The sequence below is a fragment of the Leishmania major genome, chromosome 9, assembly GCF_000002725.2.
Source record: "Leishmania major strain Friedlin complete genome, chromosome 9".
In the NCBI taxonomy this organism is placed as follows: domain Eukaryota; phylum Euglenozoa; class Kinetoplastea; order Trypanosomatida; family Trypanosomatidae; genus Leishmania; species Leishmania major.
In genome coordinates, this window is record NC_007250.2 from 26,014 (window position 1) to 46,050 (window position 20,037).

General features: G+C 53.8%; 1 protein-coding gene across 1 annotated transcript; it reads left to right on the forward strand.

Annotated features, from left to right (window-relative positions):
- Positions 1 to 8,160: 8,160 nt before the first annotated feature.
- LMJF_09_0090 (RNA-binding protein 5-like protein) lies at positions 8,161 to 9,057 on the forward strand (the record flags this gene model as incomplete). Its single annotated transcript, XM_001681120.1, has 1 exon — positions 8,161 to 9,057. One exon carries the CDS (start codon positions 8,161 to 8,163, stop codon positions 9,055 to 9,057), a length of 897 nt encoding a protein of 298 aa, XP_001681172.1.
- Between the last annotated feature and the right edge of the window lie 10,980 nt (positions 9,058 to 20,037).

The following is a 20,037-nucleotide window of genomic DNA, read 5'->3' on the forward strand; positions in this document are numbered from 1 at the left end:
CCCCCCTCCCCAGTAAGCGCTTGATCTTAGGTTACGCACCTCGACGTCGACCCTTCCCCTCCCCCCAAACAGCAAGTGAGAAACGCCGGTGTAACGTTTATCTCCTTCACGCATTTGCTCTCCTACCACAGTTATTTGTACAGTGCGATGCTAGTATGCAGTTGTCTGTTTTTTCCCCTACTTCTCCCCCCCCCCCTCCTCCGCCACCCGTGTTTTCTTCTTTTTGCCTCCATCCCCTCAATCTTTCTCTCTCTTGCAGTAAAAGCTACCCATGCACCGAAGGAAGTCGATTATCTGTTCCCGTACTTGTGCCCGTGTGCTTCACTTGAATGTGGCGGATCGATCTCTTCAAGAGCACACATAACAAGCGTACATTGTGGTCGATGATTCTCTTTCTGTGTCTGTGTGCTCGTGTGCCTTTTTCTCCGGCTGCTTTCTTCATTTCCCCTACGCGGTGTGTTTGTTTGTTTGTTTTGGCTGTGGCGCACCACATTTCTGCCTCACTCTTTTCCTTTCCTCTTGGTGCGTGCCCTCTGTCTGCTTCTTCCGTGAACTTTTCGTTGCTGCTGCTGCTGCTGTGCTCCTTTTGCCCTTGTGCGTGTGCGTGTTTCTTCCACTTCTCATTGCTGCGCTCGCTCGCTTTTGCATGTTCGATCCTCTCGCTTTTGTTTTTCGTTTGTGCCGGTTTTGTTTCTGTGAAGGAGCGTTCCTCTCTTCTTTGGCCTCCTTCTTGCGTCTTCTGCTTTGCGTCTCCTTATATTGTCTGACTTCGCACGTGAACCGACCTTCTGCAGCTCTTTCTCTCTCTCTCTCTCTCTCCCCACACTGTCACTTCTCTGCTTTTTTTTTGTCATGTCGTCTCCGTGGGCTGCGGCCTTTTTTTTTCGTGCTTATCACACCATCCTACTGTAGAGATGGGTGCGCTATTGTGCGTGCTCTCTCTTGCTCACGTGCTCCTCATCTCTCAGCTCGTGTATGTGCATCCGTGTTTCGTTGATTTTATCTGCCGTGCATTTTTTTGCGTGACTTTTCCCTTTGCGCTTCCTCTTTTCTCGCCCCCTCCTGCTTGTCAAAGCACCGGGGGTCCCGCAAGACACAAAGGTTAACAGCAGATCACCGAGTTGTGGTGTTGAGCCAGTGTGCATTCTCGCAACGAGGAATGAGAGAACGTTGTTTTGCAGCACGAACAATGGGAAGAAGAGCATGGGATTAATGCGTACGAGCGGGCCAAGCAGACGGTCGCACGCATCGTCTTTATTCAGATGCTCGTGCATGTGTCTGGCGCGATTTCAGGCATCGACCACATGCATCACTCGGGGTGCCACGCACGCCTTAACGCATTTGAAGCCATGTTTGTTTTACTCGCACCCGCATATATTGCCGCTCTCCCGGTCATTCCCTTTGCATGTGGCTTTGCCAGCTGAGCTCTGTGCACGTTGCTATCAGTGTCACTGCCCGCACTGCTTTTTGAGTTTCTAAAGGATAAGTGGATGAGTCACAGAAACAGCTGCATGAAAGGGAGGCCTCCTTAGTTTCTCTTTTGCCTTGCTCCCTTCGCTGGTTTCACTTTGCCGAAAACCTAACTTGAATCGTTGGCGTCGCCGCTGCGCGCGCGGACGGTGGTGAAGAACGCCATGTACGTGCGCTCCCCCCCCTCGCCCTTCTTTTCCTGTAAGGCACCCGGCCCCCACGCAAATGCAGTGTCTTTCCACAGTTTTCAAAGGGATTGTCGATGAACGGTGGGTGATGTACAGGGGTGAAGCAAGAAGAAAGTACACCCAACCACACACCCGCGCCGGCAGACATACCCATACCTACCTTCATACACAATCGGCGGCCTCCTCGTTCCCTCCCTTCCTGCTCCCCGCGCGCCTTCCTTCCAGCATTTCGCTGCTTTCTCCCCTCGTGTGTATAGGCGCGTGTTCGTATAGGTTTGGTGACTCTGCGACTCGCTTGCCCCCACCCCTCTCCCTCACCACCCTCACTACAGCCTCTCTGTTCATGAGCGACAGTCTCTAATGTATATCCGGTTTCTGCGACCCCCACTTATGCCCGCGAACTCTTCCTCGCTTTCGCGTCTCACCACGTTTTTTCTCTACCCCAGCCTCATCTGTGCTGAGCAAGAAGACACGCGCATGTACCTATCTCTGTTTCTTCTTTCTTTGCCCGCTTTCATGGAATGCAACCCCGCCTGTGTTGGTTCTCTTTCTATGTTTTTCTTTTTTGTCGTTTGGCGCCGTTGCGTTTGGCGTGTGCGGTGGCTGTCGATCAAGTTGTTGCTCTGTCTCTGTCTCTCTGTCTGTCTGCCTGTCTGTCTCTCTCTCTCACACTTTTTTTCTCATGGTATTAAGTCTATCGGACCTCTCCTTTCGTCCCTCCTCCCCGCCCCGTCTTACCTTCTTTTGTGTCGCTGTTATCTCTATCTCTGGCGGCGTATTCATCTTCTGTTTTGTGTCCTCGCCTCGTTCTGGTTTCTGTTTTTGTTTCTCTCGCTCTATCCACGCTCTCTTGCAGCCCTTGCGGCATCGCTGTGTCAAGTAAAGGGCCGCGGCGCTCTCTCTTCCTTTACACACCGTAAAGTGGGAAAAGTGGCGACTACGGAGGGGAGAGAGAAGAAACGTGCCTCTCTTGTCTCGTTCTCCTTTTGTATAGTTTTCGACTTCATCTACGCTCAACCCAATTTTGTTTCACTGCGATTGCCTCATCTTTGCTTCGTTTTTTTTTTAGTTTTTTTTTTTTGCAACGAAGAAGGACAAGAAGACGACATTCACCGGCACCGACCTCACGGACATGCGTATGTATGCATCGAATCTCCTCCGTCGCTGACACAGCACCTCCCTGTATATACGCAGGCACTTTTTTTCAACAAAGGGAAATTGTGTCCATGTCGGAAGTGCGATCGATCAGGGGCCGTGCTTGCGCCGCGATTTCCGTTTCTGTGAGGCCTCACCCGTCCCCCCTCATCTCCTTTTGTTTGTACTCTTGCATGTTTCGCATCTGTTCAGAGATGGGAAATGACAGCACAAATAATAGCCACCGCACCTACAGTGTGTATACATGTGTTCGTGTTTGTTCGTGGCTGTTAAAAAGTAACCCCCGTTCGCAGCGTCGACCCGACGCATATTGGTACCTCCGCCAACTCTCCTCTCATTTCGCCTTTCTTTTTCCCCACTTTGTCGCCCTCGCTGTGCTGATTTTACAACTCTCTCTCTAGCTTCTCACTCCTCTTTCTATTCGGTGCCGAACCTGCATCAGGTGTTTCCGGTGCGTGCCGTTCTCTCTTCCTTTCTACCTTTGATTCGAAATCACGCGCCACCTCACCTGGTCTTTCTTCCGTCTCTGTCGACTTCCCCGCAAACGCACTTCGAAATGTACATCACTCGTGCGTGCGTGTGTGTGTGTATGTGTGTGTTCTGCTCGCCCAAAGTCCGTCTGCCTCACCCCACCACATTACGTCTTTCACTCGTACTTTTTTCTTGCTCTGTCTTTCTGTGTTCTCCTTCCCTTCGTGTGTCTGTGTGCGTGCGTGCACGGACCCAAGGCGTAGCAAGGTAGTGAGAAGCACGTGCGTGTCCGTGCACTCTGTTGAAGCGTGTCCGACATACACTCCGTCATTTGGGAGTACGACCTAACGCACTCTCAAATGGCGAAGGGCGGACAGCTTCGGCTCTCTTTGGTATCATTCCTGGGACTGAGTGGCACGCATGCGTCTGCGTGAACTGTGCTCACACACCTCGCACTGGACGCCAATACACACTCGCTCGCTCGCCCGCCTACCTGCTCACCTCCCTCCTCCTCCCCCTTCCCCCCATACACACAGGCACAGATACCCCCCCCATCCGTGGCCTTCTGTTTTCAGTACATGTTGCCTTTTCCTCTTGTGCTCTCCTCAAGGTGTCATTTTCTGTTGTCCGTCTTTCTAGATCTTTTCGATGTGCTCTCTTTCTTGTTTCAAGTGGCGTGTGATGCTGCTACCCTACTTGCTCCCATCATCACTATGCATCTATTTCTATGTGTCTGTGGTTCAGCTCATAGTACTGGAAGCTGGCATATAGTTGAATGCTCGGTGTGAGGCACAGCACCGCCGCGTTTGGAGAGCACGCCTCGCTCTCTTACTTGCGTTCGACAAGCGAAGTGACACCTACGATGTCCTCGCGCCTGTATGCTGGCCCGTGACATAAAGTATATATATATATTTATTGATTTATGTACTTATGAATGAAGTGCTATTCACGAACAAAGTGCGAACGCCTTGCAGTAGCAGCACCACCAGTGAGTGAGTGAGTGAGTGAGTGAAAGATAAGATGGAGACGCTGAAGGCCGTTAGCGTAGCCTCTCAAAGAGATTCTTGAAAACTTCAGCGTACGTGCCCGGCTCCTATTACCCGCCTTTCCCTTTTGTTGTTTCTTAAACACTTATTGCTAGTTCTTCCGTTTCTAGTTGGACTCTGCTGATGATGCCTCCTTCTTGCGCTGCTCCCGCTGTCGTCTCTGGTGGCCTTCCTGCTTTCCCGTTATGTTGTTGGGGCTCATTTCCTTCTTCCAGGGTGTGGGGTGGGGGCGGCCTTCGAGCAGGAGAGCTGATTTCTTTTGTGGTGGTCGTGGTGCCTGCGCATGTCGATGTCTATGTCCACGTGTGTGTGTGTGTGTGTGTGTGTGTGAGGGAGGGAGGGATGAAAGCCCAAAGCAAGAACACTGGCCGGTACAGGAGTGTACCTTTTCATGCCGTCCTTGCCAATACACCGCAAGACACACCGCGCCCGCCCACGTACACAGACGCCTATGCCGATGAAATCACCATCGTGGAGAACAGGAGGCACCATGGCCCATCACCGTCCGACCAGTTATCATTCACTTGCTTTTCTTCTTTCCTTGGGGCGGCGTGCAGCCTTCTGTGTTTTGCACAGAAAGCAGCTATCCAGGTTCGCTCTTCTCCACCTCCTGTAAAGTGCTTCGTCACCTTGGCGCGTGTTCTGTGTTCTCAACCCCCCTTCCTCCACCCACCCACCCCCAACTCTTCTACCTCTCTGTTTTCTGTCTTTTCGTGCCTGTCTCTTTCTCTCGCGCCAGCTCTGTGCACTGACATGGGTGGTTTTCATCTTGGTCTCGCTTTCTCTTCGAATGGCTAGTTGCCGCCTCCAAACAACAAACACACACGCACACACACACACACACACACAAACAGAATAAAAGGACCCACGAACGTGAATGTCGCATTTTTACCTTTCCTTCTTTCCCTCACTGGGGACTGATTTTACCCATCTCATTTTGCTTGTCTGTTGACTCTGTTCTCTGTCCCCGCCTGTCTATCTTCCGCTTTGCTTTTTGTTTGGTGTGCGTGTCCGCCGGTGTTGTTACGGAGTCGCCTTGTTTGCCATACCCCTCTTCTCCCACGTCACGACGTACGGAGTGCTGCTGTTGCGCCATACCACGTAATGGACCGGCAGCCAAACGAACCCAACGAAGGGCTCGCATCAAACAAGGAAGGAGGGAAAAGTCTCTCGTCTACCTTGCTTCCGTTTCAGTTACTTCTTTCCGCCGTACTTTTTGTTGAGGAGGCGGAGGGGTGGTGGTGGTGGTGTGTTTGTGTGTGTGGGGGGGGGGGCTCTTTTTCCTGCCTGTTTCCCGTTATATCTCATTCTTTCTCGTCTCCCGCACTCCCCGCCTTGCCCCCTCTTCGCACAGCACCTTTCTCGTCGGCCGCACTGCATTCCAGCACAACCGCCTTTGCTGTCAACTCCAGCGAAGAGCTGATGCGGTGGTTAGGGAAGCGCGTGCGCTGAGAGAGAGAGAGAAAGTCGTGGTGTGCATCAGAGAGGGAAAGGAAGGTTTAGGGGGAGAGAAGAAGAGTATACAAGGGTACGTGTGCCCATAGCGTCCCTTATTCCACCGTCATGCAGGTGCTTCCATTGCACATTGCATCCCTTTCTACAACTCTCCCTCATGTATGCTAATCTACGAGTGTACGCGGGAAATGACCGCGACAAAACCAGACGCTAAAAGTGGCCTGGGAAAGACAGCGGAGCCATCGAAGAAGAAAGAGCTCCCCCCCCCCTCTGGGCAACAAGAGACGGAGCTAGAAGCAAAGAAGAAACCATGAGAAGACGCAGCCTGTGACGGCGTCCTTGGTGTGAGTGTGTGTTTCGCAGGAGTCTTTTCTCGGCCTCTTCCTTTTTTTGTATGGCGCCGTGTCCCTCGTGTGGCCTTGGCTCCCTCTCTCTCTCTCTCTCCCTCTTTCTTTCCGACTCGCTCCCTTCTGGGATTACAGGGAAAGACAAAAGAAAAACACACGCGGCACACACACACACACGCGTGGCGCAAGCGAAATCGACACACCCTCCCAAAGCTGTGGAAAGGGGACGGGGAGGAGAAACGCTGTTGATTAAAGCTTCTGCTCGTCGGAACAAAACGAAGTGCCGAGGAGCACTTTCCTGTGTACGCATCGGGTCATGTGCAGGTGCATGTGTATGTTTTTGCTTGAAACCGACAAGACGCAGAGCGCACGACGGCAAGTATATCTTCTTCTTGTGCTGAAAGAGCGGGGAAAAAGAGAGAACAGACGACAGCAAAGTGGGAATAAAGGAGTGGGATGATGCGAAGGTGATATAGGAAAAGGGGAAAAGGAGTCGAGAAACTCACGCACGAGCACTCGAACCTTGCTGCAAACGATGTGTGTCCGAGCAAGCGAAGCGTGCAGGCCAGCAGATGCCGCATGTAGAAACCAATGTGTTGCTGTCATGGCTGCTCACTGCCTCTCCCTCCTCTCCCTTTCCCTCTCCCTCTTGGTCTGTCTGTCTTTTCTTCCTCCCTCATACGTGCGTATGTATATGTGTGTGCCTGTATGTCAGTGTAGTGCTTGGGTTTGCGACCCCTCTCCACGCTATCCACTTTTTCTGCTGTTTCAAATGATAGTCTTTGCGTGTCGCTGGCAGGGCTCCCTTCACGCGTAGGCACCTCCGATAACTCACATTCGAACCGACACACGCGCAGAGTTACCGTGCGGCCGTATGCCACAAACAAACAACCAATAGAAACGCGAAAAGATGCTTTGTGGCTCTCTGTTTACAAGGAAAGGAGGACAACAAATAGAGAGAATTATTATTTCCGACGCAGTACCTCTCCCCTCGCTCTCCCTCTTTTTTAAGGGCCCTTCCTTTTGTCTTGGGTTTTACTGTCTACCTCCTTCCGTGTTGGGTTCTCTTATCACTTCCCTTTTATAGAAGTGCTCGAGTGTAATTTTCACTGACTCGTGTCTGTTGCCATGTCTATCATCACGCCACAGGCGCGCAATTTGCCTTACGACTCGCCCATTGTCTTCGCAGAAGACAAAACACAACAAAATAAGAGCCTTGACAAGAGCGAGCGCCCTTTATCGCAAAGGCGCGCTCATATCCACGCTCCACGTGTGTCATGACAACGATGGCAGTCGAAACACGCGCCACAAAAGCGGATTGCTTGCTCTTCCACCGAAGCTACTGAACAAAAAGTCTCGCAGCGGGAGGGTCAGCTGACAAGGCGCAATGATTTATCTATTCCTCTTCGCGCTCATCGCTAACATGCCCTCCCCTCCCCTCATCCTTCGCCGATCTGTTGCCTTCCCCGTCTCCTCTGCTATTACTGGCAAACGCACGCCCTCCCCCCCACACACACAATCTTCGTCTCGCTGCGCACCGTGACAGATGTCGTTCACCATATCCGCCCTACACAAAGCATAACAGTTTTTGTCTTTCTGTGCTTCTCTTTTCACCCCGCGACAACCTTTTCACTGCTCCTTCTCCCGCAGCTCTGTCGTCAGTCTCCCTCACACGCTGCTGCAAGCCCACACACTGGTCAAGCACAGGTGTTCGCTCCATCAGGAACACGCGCGGAGAAAATATACTCATCAAGTAGCAGAAAAACAAAAGTTCCGAAACACGCGGCGTCAGCACGTGTTTTCTCTCCGTCTCTCTCCTGCTCGACCGCTTCCGCACTTCTCACACTCTGCTTTTCGCTCACCATTGTTCCCGTGCGAATCGGAACTCCCACCTTCTGTTTTTTTTTGTTCTTATCTACCTCGCTGTGCTTATACGTCGCCTCGTGTGCACGTGAGACTTGCGCTTGACGACACCGTCTCTGCTTGCGCTCACATCTCCAGCTTCCACTCTTTGTCTTTTACGTAACGATGACACTGAACTTCGACATTCTTGCCGGCAACAACGCTGACTGGGGCTTCGACTGCCTTCCTACTGCTCCTGAGCGTAGCCCTGCCCCTGCCCTCTTCACGCCCTTCGGCGTCACAGCCGGCACCGAGTCGGACTTGATGGCGAGCGCCTTGCAGGCACCGGCACCACGCGTCATGTCCGGGTCGCTGCAGACCGTTCCCCAGAGCGTGCCGTTAAGCGACTACAGTGAGAATGTGTCGCCGATGAAGAGCGACTCGCTCAACATGTCGGTGCAGGCAAGCGACCCCGCTGCGCGTGCCTATGACAGCAACTTGTACGTTGCGTCTTTGCCCGAGTGGTTTACGGACGCCGACCTGCACGAGCTGTTCAAGCGCTTTGGCCCCATCGTTTCTGCCAAGGTCATGTGCCACAAGGGAACGCATCACTGCAAGGGCTACGGCTTTGTGCTGTTCCAGCGCACCGACGACGCGGCAGTGGCGCGGTCGGAGATGATTGGTCACGTAGTGGGCGGCAACAAGATCCAGGTTCGTCGTGCCCGCTCTGCCGCCAGTGCCCCTCTCACAGAGGCCGCTTCGGCTGTGAGCGGCACCTTTACTGAGTCCTCCGGCTCGACGCGCACGTCGTCGTCGAACGTGACGCCCATCAACTACTCCGTGCACGTGGTGCCGTCTCAGCAGCCGTCGTTTAACCCCCTGTACCCCGCCACCACAGCCTTGACCCCGACCTACGTGCTGACAAACCCCAGTGCTCCAGTGCAGAATGCAACGCACACGCAACCGGCTATGTTGGTGGCCGTCCCGAACGGTCGCACGATGGTGCAGGGTGCGGGTGATGTTATGTACATGGTGTTGGCGTCGTCTGCACAGCAGATGCAGTCAACCAGCGCGATCTACTAAGCACCAGCACCTCATGCCATCGGCGACGCACCACTTGCGCCAGCGCAGTCGAGGATTTTTGCGGTATGTCCCTCATCGACCTCTGCGTCTCACGCCTCGAACACCTTGCTGTTGCCTTCCCTCCTTTCCATCTTTTTTGTTTGTTCTCTTCCCTTCCTCCATGTCTTCCCTCTGCTCTGCACCTTGCTTGTATTTTTGTCGGCCTCGCTTCTCCTTTTTGTTTGTTTTCATGCCCGGCTTTGGCGTTTTGCGTCCTACTGTCGTCCATCTCTCATCTCTGTGTACGTGTTTGTGAGTGTGTCTATTCCCTCGTGCTTTCTCGTTTCTCGGCCCATCATCTTCCCTCCCCCTTTTCTGCCTTTCGCGTACTTTGATATCCTGTAAAGGATGTTACTGGGCACTCTCTCTTCTCGTCTCTCCCCTTCTCTCTCTGTGATCCTTTTTGTTGGTGGTCTCGCTTTATTTTCTTTCTGTGTGTGTGTCTCTATCTCCGCCTGTGCCTCCTCCTCCTTCCCCTCTCCCACACTTGCTGATACTTCTTCCTCCTTTCTTCACCCGCACGCTTGCTTCCTGTTCTTGTCGTTTCTTCTATCGATGTGAGACTCACGTGGTTCATGCGGGATTTGGTTTTCGTTGTGACGTATCTCTCCGTATACTCTCTGTCGCCGCTCTGCACCGTTTCCCTATGCCGCCTCTCTTCCTCTTCTCGGCCCCCACCGTTCTTCTTCTCCCGCGTCTATTTTGGCTATTCGCCTGCCGAGGGCGAGGAATGGAGGGGAAGGCGGGAGGAGGCGGAGAGGGAGGCCAACAGGATTAGATGTTCATGCTCCCCCCCTCCTTTTTTCTCTCCCCTCCCTTCTCCACCCCCGTTGGTTTTGTTTGTTCCGTTTGCCCTCTCCTTTTCTCCACTCGCCACGCCGCCGACTTTTCTTCTGTCTTTACCTCCTTCCTTCCTCCCTCCCTCCTTCCCTCTCGATCTTCGCTTGTCGTGCGCACTTTTGACTACTTAGCTTGAAAGTTACATTTTTCTCTTCTTACTCCCCTCCCTACCTTCTTCACACACCCTTCCTTATACATCAATCATCATGATCGCTGTCGTTTTACTATTATTTCCCGCCGACTTCCTTGTCTGCTGCGCGCCTTCATAACCTTCCCAGCGACAAGAAAACGAGAGAATCGACAAGGTACGGCCTCCGACAAAGGGAACTCTCCACATCTCGAGCACACACGCGCGCAAGTCTGCATACCCGATGAACTGCCTGTACGTGTTTTTTTTGTGCGTGTTTATAGTCTGCTCTTCTCCATCCTGCCCTTAGCGTGTGCCTGTGCGCGCTATGTGCGTATGCGTGTGCGTGTGCGTGTGCCTGTGCGCCTTTGCAAGCCTGCGTCACCGTTTCTCGTCCGCTCGCCAACGACAAAAGAGAAGACACCCCCCCCCGCATGCACACGGTAACAGAGAAACAACTTTTCGCTTCCTCCTCCCTCCTCCCTCCTCCCTCCTCTCTCCTCCTCTTTGCTGTTTCACTGCTTCGACACTCCTTCTTTGTGTCATTGTACTCTGTCTTGTTTCAAACCTCGCTGCTGCTGCCGCTGCCGCTGCCGTGTGTACCGTGTGTGTGTGTGTGTGTCTTTTTTTTTCTTTCGTTTTCCTTCTGTTCTGTCATTACTATCTGGAGATCCCTTTTTGTTTGTTTGTTTGGTGGTGGTGTTATCGCTATCTTCTCACATGCTAAACGCTTCGCCTGTCGTTTGCTTTTCTCCCTCCCTCCCTCCCTCCCTTCCTCGGATTCAGAATGGGCCTGTCGTCTTTCTCGCTTACCCGCTCGCTGTGCGTGGGTAAATGTTCAGGTATGGGCATGCGCGTGTGCGTGCGTGTGTGTGTTTGTGTTGAAGATGCAGACCAGAACAACCGGGCGCTTGCCTCGTCTACAGTGTGCGTGGCAAAGAGCGGTAGTGTGAGCACACGCGTCTGATTGTGCTGAGCCCCGCACCCCACACGCATCCCACAACGGCTGACCGATAGAGGCGTCTCCCTTTCTTATAGTTCCACCCGGTATTTGTGTTTTTTTTTGGTTCTGGTTCACACCATACGTGCTCTGTCACTTCTTACCTTCTGTGCTGCTTTGGTAAATATATATATATATTTTTTGACTCTATCTTGGTCGTCGCGCTGGTGCCGCTCTTCTTTTGCTCTCTCTCTCTCTCTGCCCGTCCACATCTTTATGGCGTGCTCTTTTATCTTGTGTGCGCTGTGTGGGACGCGCTGGCCGTCCTCCTGCACACGCTCTCTCCCCCCCCCCTCCCCTTCGTATGCGGTGAGAGAGCGCGCCCAAGAAGCACCCGGACAATAAAAAAAAGAAGCATGTAGGCCGACGATGGAGTATGCACGAGTGCACATGGAGAAGACACACAAAAATGCAATCAGAACCCGACAGAAAGCAGAACGCAGACAAAAAACTGAACGCACGTACACACACGCACACAGAGAGAGAGAGACATTCACAGACGGACACGGCCTTTGCGGTTTGTCGTCCAGCCTCCCCCCCCCCCCTTTCTCTTCCGTTTTTGTTCGGATTCCTCTCCTCGCTCTCTGCGTCCCTTCTCGGTCTCCAGTCCTTCACTGCTTATTTTTGCCTCGCCGCTCTTTCCTTGTTCGCTCCTTGTTGTCGTTATTTTTGCCGCGTTGGCTCGTCTTTTCTTTTTTTTTGTTGTTCTCGTCTTCTTCTTCGTCCGTTCCCCCGTTTGTTTTTCGGGTTTTTTTTTGTGTGTGTGTGTGTGTGCTCCTCGCTTGTGCGGATGCGTCTTGCTGGGCGGTTGGGGCGATGTTTGTAGGGGAAACGCCGCTGCCACGTTGCACTCGCTTTTTCTAACAAAAAAAAAACGAGAGAGAGAGAGAGAAGGCCAAGTGCCTCGTCAATTAGAACAGCTTTGATGTTTTCACTTCTGCTTCTCTGTTGGCTGCGTTGCTCTTTTTGTTGTTGCTGTTTCTCTTCGCGTGTGGTCTGTCATCACTTCTGTCTTTCACTTCTGCCATCTATGTGCGTCAGTGCACACCGACACGGGATAGAGAGAGAGAGCTTGCCCGACCGGCCAACAACTAAATACAGCGTAAGAGAGAGGGGAGGGCAAAGGCGAGGAGATGAGACTCGCGAACTAGAGGAAGGCGGTTAACTACGTCAGCCCCCTCCCCTCCCCCTCTTTTTTCTCTACCCAAGCATGTGAGAAGGTATTTCTGTTCGTCGCTGCTTTTGCTCGTTTATTTTTTTGTTGTTGGGGTGGGGTGGGTGGGGGGCTCCTACGACGTCCTTTTCGTGCGTGTGCGTGTTTCCTCCCTCTCTTTTCCCTCTTTTTTTTCCGGCCACTTCTCTCCTTTTTCTGTACCGCGTACTCTCTTCGTTTGTTTTTGCTTGTTTCTCATGGAGGGTAGTTCTCATCATTAATAACACAAATCTGTGCTGGTGCGCCAGCGTCATGGAGGCATGCATGTATGTGTGCTAGTGTACGTGTGTGTGTGTGTGTGGTGATGTTGTCGATACACTTGGACCTTCACACACACACATACACACACAGGCACGGACACAGATACACACATAGACGAGCACAAGAATAACTGCACCTATCCTTGTGCGTGTGTGTGGGTTGCGCATAGAGATGCAAGCGCACTCACATACAGGCCTGTGCGCACACGCAGCAACACTTGTATGCGGCGTAAAGTATGCATAAACACAGACAAGTCCCCCCCCCCAAACACACACACACACACCTATGCAATGCGTGGGCTTGGCTTTCTTCGTCTTCCCTATTTTGTCTCCTCCCCCCCCCTTGTTCCTCTAGGTGCTCTCACATGCACACGCAAAGGCGCAATGCAGCTGCTCGCTTCTATCCCCCCCCCCTCCCTCCTCTCCCCTCCTCTCCCCCCCCCCTCCCTCCTCTCCCCTCCTCTTCGGTCATGAAGAGACAGCATTAGCCAACTGTTTCCTCTGTTTGTTTTTTCTTTCACACGTGTGTCTATGTGACGACGCTGCATGCTCAACAACTTCTGCTGGTAGTGCTGTTGCTTATAAGGGATTTCATTTCTCAGAAGCTCTCGCCCCCTTTTTCCCTAATCGCCGGTTCGCTTCCCTACCAAGTGTGTGTGTGTGTGTGTGTGTGTGTGTGTGACAGCCTATTCTTACTTGCCAATACGTTATTTTTCTTCTCACAACGCCCGCTGCTCCCTACCCCCTCCCCTGTCTTCTCTTCTGTTTCTTCTGATTTTTTTGTGTGTTTTCCTCTGTGATGTACACAGGGTGTGTATCTCTCACCCTCCCCCCCTGTCCCTCTTTCTCTCTCGCTTGCTCGCCCCGCCCCGTTCCCTGCCACGTCTTTTGTTTGTCGCTTACCTTTTTTTTTTCTCTATCGGTGTGTGTGTGTGTGCGTGTGTGTGTGTGTGTGCTCGTTTCCACGTGGGTGTGGGTTTATTCCGAGGGCGCGTGTGTCGTGGCTCAAGCTTCGTCCTCATTCTGCTTCTTCACTCGTTACAGATGTGGTTGATGGTGCTGTCTGCGTTTTGGCCCAGCTTTCAACGTGAGCGGACGGTCCGTCGTGTGCGGCGCGTATCTCACCCGTCTGCCAGTCACACAGCACGAACAGAGGCGTGCGCTCTCACGTGTCTTCTCTCATCGTGGTGCGGCAGAGTAAATGACGCGTGCAACCTCACTTAAGACCGCACACACATACACACAGTCGAAGTACCGGCGGACATCGCTGCAGCTGCCCTCCGCGGGCTCCTTTATTTCTTTTGGCTCCCTAGTCTTGCCACTTAGGCGGTTGCTCTGCATCGGACTGGTGCCCCCAATATAAACACGCACCATGTCTTCCTGAGGCGGTGGCACAAGGCTAGAGAAGAAGGCGTGCGGGAGATGGGGCAGCGGCAGACGGCTACGCCAGCTCTGAGACGGCGGTTGGGCATACTGAAGAGATAAAGGGAGGTGACCTGCGGCGTTGAGCAGGTGCTATCTGAGGACAAGTTCGCTTCTTCATTGCATTGTGCGTGACCCTCATCTTCTCTCCATTCCCCCCCCCCCTCCCAGCTGCCCCTCTTCTTCCTCAGCTACTCGACGAGCAGGCTGCCGCCGACGCTCCTACCCCCACTACCTTCCCCCATCCCCCCCCCTTTGACTTATTTTCGTGTGTTTACTGCGTAGACGTTCTCATGTTTACTTTTTGTTTCGCAGCCGTCACGACAACCTTCTCCTTCCCCCCAACACACACACACACACATGCACATGCACATGCACACATACAGCCCTCTCCTCCTTTTGATATCTTGCTCTGCACATATTTCTTACGCGCGCCCCCGCAGCTGGCGCAGTGGAGGAGGGTTGGGGGATGCCGGCAGCCACTCTCTTTTACCTAACTCTTCTTCTCTCTTCTCCCCTTCTTCGCCCGCGCCTCTGTTTGTCTTGTGTATTGGCAAGTGTGTGTGTGTGTGTGTGTGTGTGTGTGGTTACATCCTTTATTTATTTTCGGGTATTCCATCTTTTTGGTCTCTGTGTTGTTTTGTTTTCCTCTGTCCTTCAGATTTCATCGTCTGCGTAGGAGCGTCTCGCCGCCGCAGTGGCCTCCCCTCCCTCCGTCAGCACTTTTCCATGCAAGGAAGCTCCGCGCGCACAGAGACACGCACTTTACCGAAAACACACACACACACACACACACGACTTAGACCTCGAGTCGGGTTATTAGTTTCGCAGATAGTTGCAGCGGCATAAGGCGAAACCGAAGTCGTGCATACTCGAGATCATCCTCGTGTTCGGCCACGCGCACCCACACCCCACACACGTGTGTGCAACACGAACAGATCAACGACAAACAAAATGACGAAAGAAGAGCAGCAAGACGATGACTGTAAAACGAAACAGCCAAAAAAACGAAGGCATCCAAAACAACAGCAACAGCAGCAGCAGCAGCAGCAGCAGCCACAACCGCACGTGAGCAGTGCACCCGGACCTGAGCAGCGTTGTCGTTCTTCTACTTTTCGTTGCGCTTGCTTCTTCCATCGACGCATGCACTTATTCCTTTCCATGTTGTGTTCCTTTGATGTGCTTCTTTCATCTTTTTTTTCCCCGTCTTTCTACACCAGAAGTGCAAGGCTGCTGAGCCTACGAGAGGACAGGAGGCCATCCTCGCCCCAGCTCTGCGCGGGCATCTGTCCATGTCTTGGATTCCTGTAATGCTGGGTGACCGGCAGTGACTGCATGGATGGCAGATGGTGTGCTGCCTGCTGCTGCGCTAGTACTATGGTGTCCCCCCTTCTGTGTTTATTATGAGGGCAGCTGACCCGGCGTTGTGCCCGGTATGCTACGCGTGATGCGCGGATCGCTCGATGCTCGAAGCAGGTCTCGCCTCAGGCTATGGTCTTGCACGCAGTGATGTGATTACGCACATATCCCTCGCGCTGCAGAGGCTTCTCCTGTTGCGTATCTCTGGCTGCCCACCTGTGCCCCTTCAGGAGGACACGCTATGAGTTCTTTGCGATCAGGCGCATGTTTATCCACGGGTCCCTTCCGCTTAACACACAGTCGTTCCCTTCAAAGGCGTGCGGATTTAGGAGAAGACGGAGTGGCGCTGCTGCCGCAGACTCATGGAAATGTCCTGTCTGTCGCGGCACATGCGGACAAGTCATCCAAGCACGCCCCCATGACCTCGGTGGACATAGACAATGAAGGCAGCGAGCCCCCTACCAGACAACAACGCCATCTTGCAGCAAGCCCCAGGGCCCGAAAATACGAGCGCTGCGAAGCACAGCTGGCATGACGTGCGAAATCTAAAGAAGGCATGCAGACGTCATCAGAACGTAAGTGATGGACGAGCGAGGCGCGAAGAGACCCACACCGGTCAGCGCACAGTGCATGTGCGCGAAGGCATGAGACATCTCCTGCATCTGGCCAGGTGGGCTGATGAGGCGCAAGTGCCGGAAGTATGACAACAACAACCCGAGTCGCACCATCGAGTCCTCTAGACTCTCCAGTGTGGCGAGTCACCGCGCCATACTCTTGAATGCCGCGGCTTGAGGCGACTGAGGGCGAAGCGTGGCATACGCAGGCAGGGAATGTGCAGAGTCTCAGAGGGCTCTGACCTGCGGCTGGCCAACTTTCCCCTTGAGCTCAGGCGGCATGCACCGAGGCCAGACCCCTGTTACCCACACGGCTGACATCCACCGCCTCAACCCTTGAGCGCGTGACCTTGAGCATGGCCCCCCTGGATCAAGGCATGCTGTCCACGCGAGTCTCCGTCTGGTGCCGATCGCGCAGCACGCATCCGAAGAACGAACGCGCGGGTGTGCAAGCGGTGCCCCTACGACGTGCGGCCCACTTCGACGGCAGGATGTTTTGTCCTAGACGACCAGGATGTAGCCGTGATGCGACAGAGACTGGTGAGCTGTGGCTGTGCATGCGTCGATTGGTTGGCCTGCTCGTCATATAACGGACACTCGGGAGAGAGAAGTCCTTTCCTCTTCAGTCAGTGTCTGCAGATCGGTGCACACAAAGCCCCTGTGGGTCTTGTGCCATCACCCGCTTGTCTACCTTTTCAGGATGTTTCCTTGGCGTTGACGCGAGCCGCACCCCCTTCCCCTTCCCTTACCGTGTTTGCGCTTTAGGCCTATTTGGTACGCGTCGGTATCCCCCTCCTTCCCCCTCCCTTCTCTCCTTCCCCCCCCCCTCCCCCTCCCTTCTCTCCTTCCCCCCCCCTCCTCCTCCCTTCTCTCCTTCTCTCCTTCCCCGTGAGCGTCTTTCCCGTTTGTTCCTCCCTTTCTGTATTTCCTTTTTCCACCGTTTTTTTTTCTTCTCTTACTTGGGTGTGGGGTGACCGCTGTACTGTTATTGAACGGTACCCCCCTCCTCTCCCCTCCCCTCCCCCCTCACCGTGTATGTGTCGCTCCTGTATGCTTCGCTTTGTCCCACTGCTGCCGCGCGCCTCCATCACAGCCGTCGCTGCGGCCTTGCTGGGGTGTTTTGTGTTCCTGTGTGGGGGGGGGGAAGGGAAGGGGAGGGGAGGGGAGAGGGGTATTCCATTGCATACACTGATGATGATGTGCCCGGGCTTCCACGCACACTTCACGCATGCATACATATATACGCACAACCTGCCCTTGCTGTGCGGCAGTGTGTGTACGTGAATGAGGTCGTTCATGTTTTGTTTTTCGCTTCTATTGCTCGTCCCACCACCCCTCTTCGCCCCTCCCCATCAGTTGCCATGGCTCTGGGTGCCGCTGATGAGGGGTAGTGACGGGCGAACTGGCGTTGCGCACGCGCATCTGTAACTCTGTCTTATCTCCAGCCTTTCTCTCCTCCTCCTCGTTGCTTCTCTGACGCTTTGTATCGCCTACTTCGACTCGCCGCCTCACTTCCGTCCATCGCCCACGTCCACTCGCTCTCTGTGTTTTGTTGGTGCATGTCTGTGGATTGGCCCTCTTCTCTTTGTTGTTTTTGGGAGGGGGGAATGGGGCTGTTGGGACGCCCTCGCATCCTCCTCCTCTTTTCCTTTAACCCCCCATCCCTTCACACATGGTACGCTGACATGTTGAGGGATGGCCCCGGTCGACGCGTTGGAGTGGCTGGCGGGGGAGGAAGTCGGTATTTGGGTTCACGTATCTGTGTGTCGAGTCGCACTAGCTTTTTTCCCTCGATGTATTGCCTTGCTCACTGCTGTCATCGCCCCCCCCCCTCTCTCTCCTGCTCGTTCTGTTGCAAGTTCGAAGAATGAGATACGAGGGCAGCGAAGAAAACGCTGGGACCGCTTTGAGCTCCTTCCTCGCTCCTGCTTCTCCTCCTCTCCCCCTCTCCCCCAACGAAAAGCAGGTGGGTAGCACTTTCTTGCTCACCGCCTACTAAAACCCCAGTGCGACAAAGCGAGCCGTGAAACCTGCTCTTGCGGCAGGCGTTAGAAGCTGTGAGAGGCTTGGCAGCTCACGTTGTTTTGTTTTGTTTTTTCAGAACAAGTGCGGCGGAGCGCGTTCAATCGCCAGGGACTAACCATCTGTATGTAGATGTATGTATGCATGTGTGAGTTTGTGTTCTGGCGCATGCGTCTCCTCTCTGCTCCCTCAGCGAGTAGGGGTCTATGGCATTTTCGTTCTTCGTCGTGTGCATCTTGACGATGCAGTCGGCTCTCCTTCGCATGGTCTTCTGTTTCTGAGGTGTCCGCCGTTTTTTTTTTAGTTTGTTTGCTTTTGCCCCTCTTTTGCGCTTGCCCTTAGTATAACATCTTCACCGGTGTTGTAGCTGGTGGTCTCCCCACCCCCAGTTCTCCTGCTACTTTCCTCTTCGTCTCCCGAAAGTCTATTTCTTGTTCTTCCCTCCCCCAACTTGTAGCTGCTCATCCCTATTTTGGCCTCACTTCGCCTGTTGCTTCGGCCCTCGGCTTTCACCGTCGTCCATCCCCACCTTTTCCTCCTTTTCCCTGTTAATTTCTTTATTCCTCTCCCCCCTTCCCCTTGTTGCCCGCGTGCTGCCCGCTGACTCTCTCGCTCGTCTTGAGTTTCGCTGGTTCATCGTCCCCTGGCCTTTTGCCTCAGCGCTTCTCATGAGCAGTGCTCACTTCCACCCTCACGGATGCCCCCCTCCCCCGACTTTGACGGAAGTGGGGAGTGGAATGAGAAGAGTGTGGCACGCCACGGCGAGGCGCACGCTCTGGACTCCCGCATACGTATCCAGAGAGCTTCCGACAGGAGGTGCTGCATCTTGTGAGCCAACACGCTGAGCACACTGAGCGTCGGGATGTGCCTGCAACAGGACCGATCGGAGCACAGACGCCCAGCAGCCTACTCACCCACGCAAATGCAGGGCCTTTCGTAACGCGATCCAGATACTGCACAGATGTAGCCTGCACGCTTCTCCTCTTCTCCTTTCCGCTCCCCACACTGCTGTCATCACTGCCTTCGGAATTCAGCACACGTCTCTGCCTCGCTCTATACAATCGAGGTGACAGCTCGCATCTCTGTGTGTCTGTGTGTGCGGAACCGTCTTTTCCCTCCTTTTCGTTGCTATTCGCCTGCACGGGCGTGCGAGGAGTGAGTGAAGCAAGTGTGATTGGGTTCCATACCTTGCCACTCACTCCCTCATCCGTCCCACCCTCCCGTGTCGCCCGCAGTGCTTCAGGCCTGGATTATGGCCTTTTCTCAAGCACAAGCCTTCACCCTCTCTCCACCCCACACGCACACGCTCAGACAGCACACCCGCGCGTTGTTGATGGCGGTAGGGAGTGAGAGGGAGGGCGACGGCGCTCTGTGACCTTTTTTTTTCTGTTTCGGTCTCCCTCCGGTGTGGCTGTACGCCCTTTGTTGTCCTCGCTTTGGTGATGACGGTCAAGGAACGTGTTCGCCTCACTTGCTGTTGTGCATGCGTGGGTGGATGTTGTGATGCGGGTCGTTGTGTTGCTGTGCGTATAGACTCACTTCGCCTCGTGGAGGGTTGCACACACACACACACAGTGTACCTTTCATTTATAGCGGGGCTTTAGTGATTATGGCTGCGTTGTTGGTGTCTTTTCTCAGTGGTCTGCTCTCTCTCTCTCTTTATCGTGCTCTATGCCCATGCCCACAAGCATCCACAGAAGCTTTCTTCTCTCTGATGCGCTGCGCACCTGCGTGCGTGTGTGCGTGTGTGTATGTGTGTACCGCTCATTTTTTGCTGTGCTACATACTCATATACACAAGGACACACACACACGCTGGCAAGCCCCTCCCCCTCCCCCTCCCCACACACACACACACACATGCAACAGAGCCCATTTTCACTCAGCGGCAGTTTGCGGTGTGGACATGCTGGACGAGCGACGCGCAGCGTGCATGCCATGTCTGCTGAAGTCATTGTTGTACGCGATGACCGCGCAGCATCCAAGAAAACGATTACGTGTAGCGAACACAGCCAAGCATGCATGCAAACTTGAACGACAAGCCAGAGAAAGACGCAAGACCCGCTTCAACGGGTCTGGTGCGCG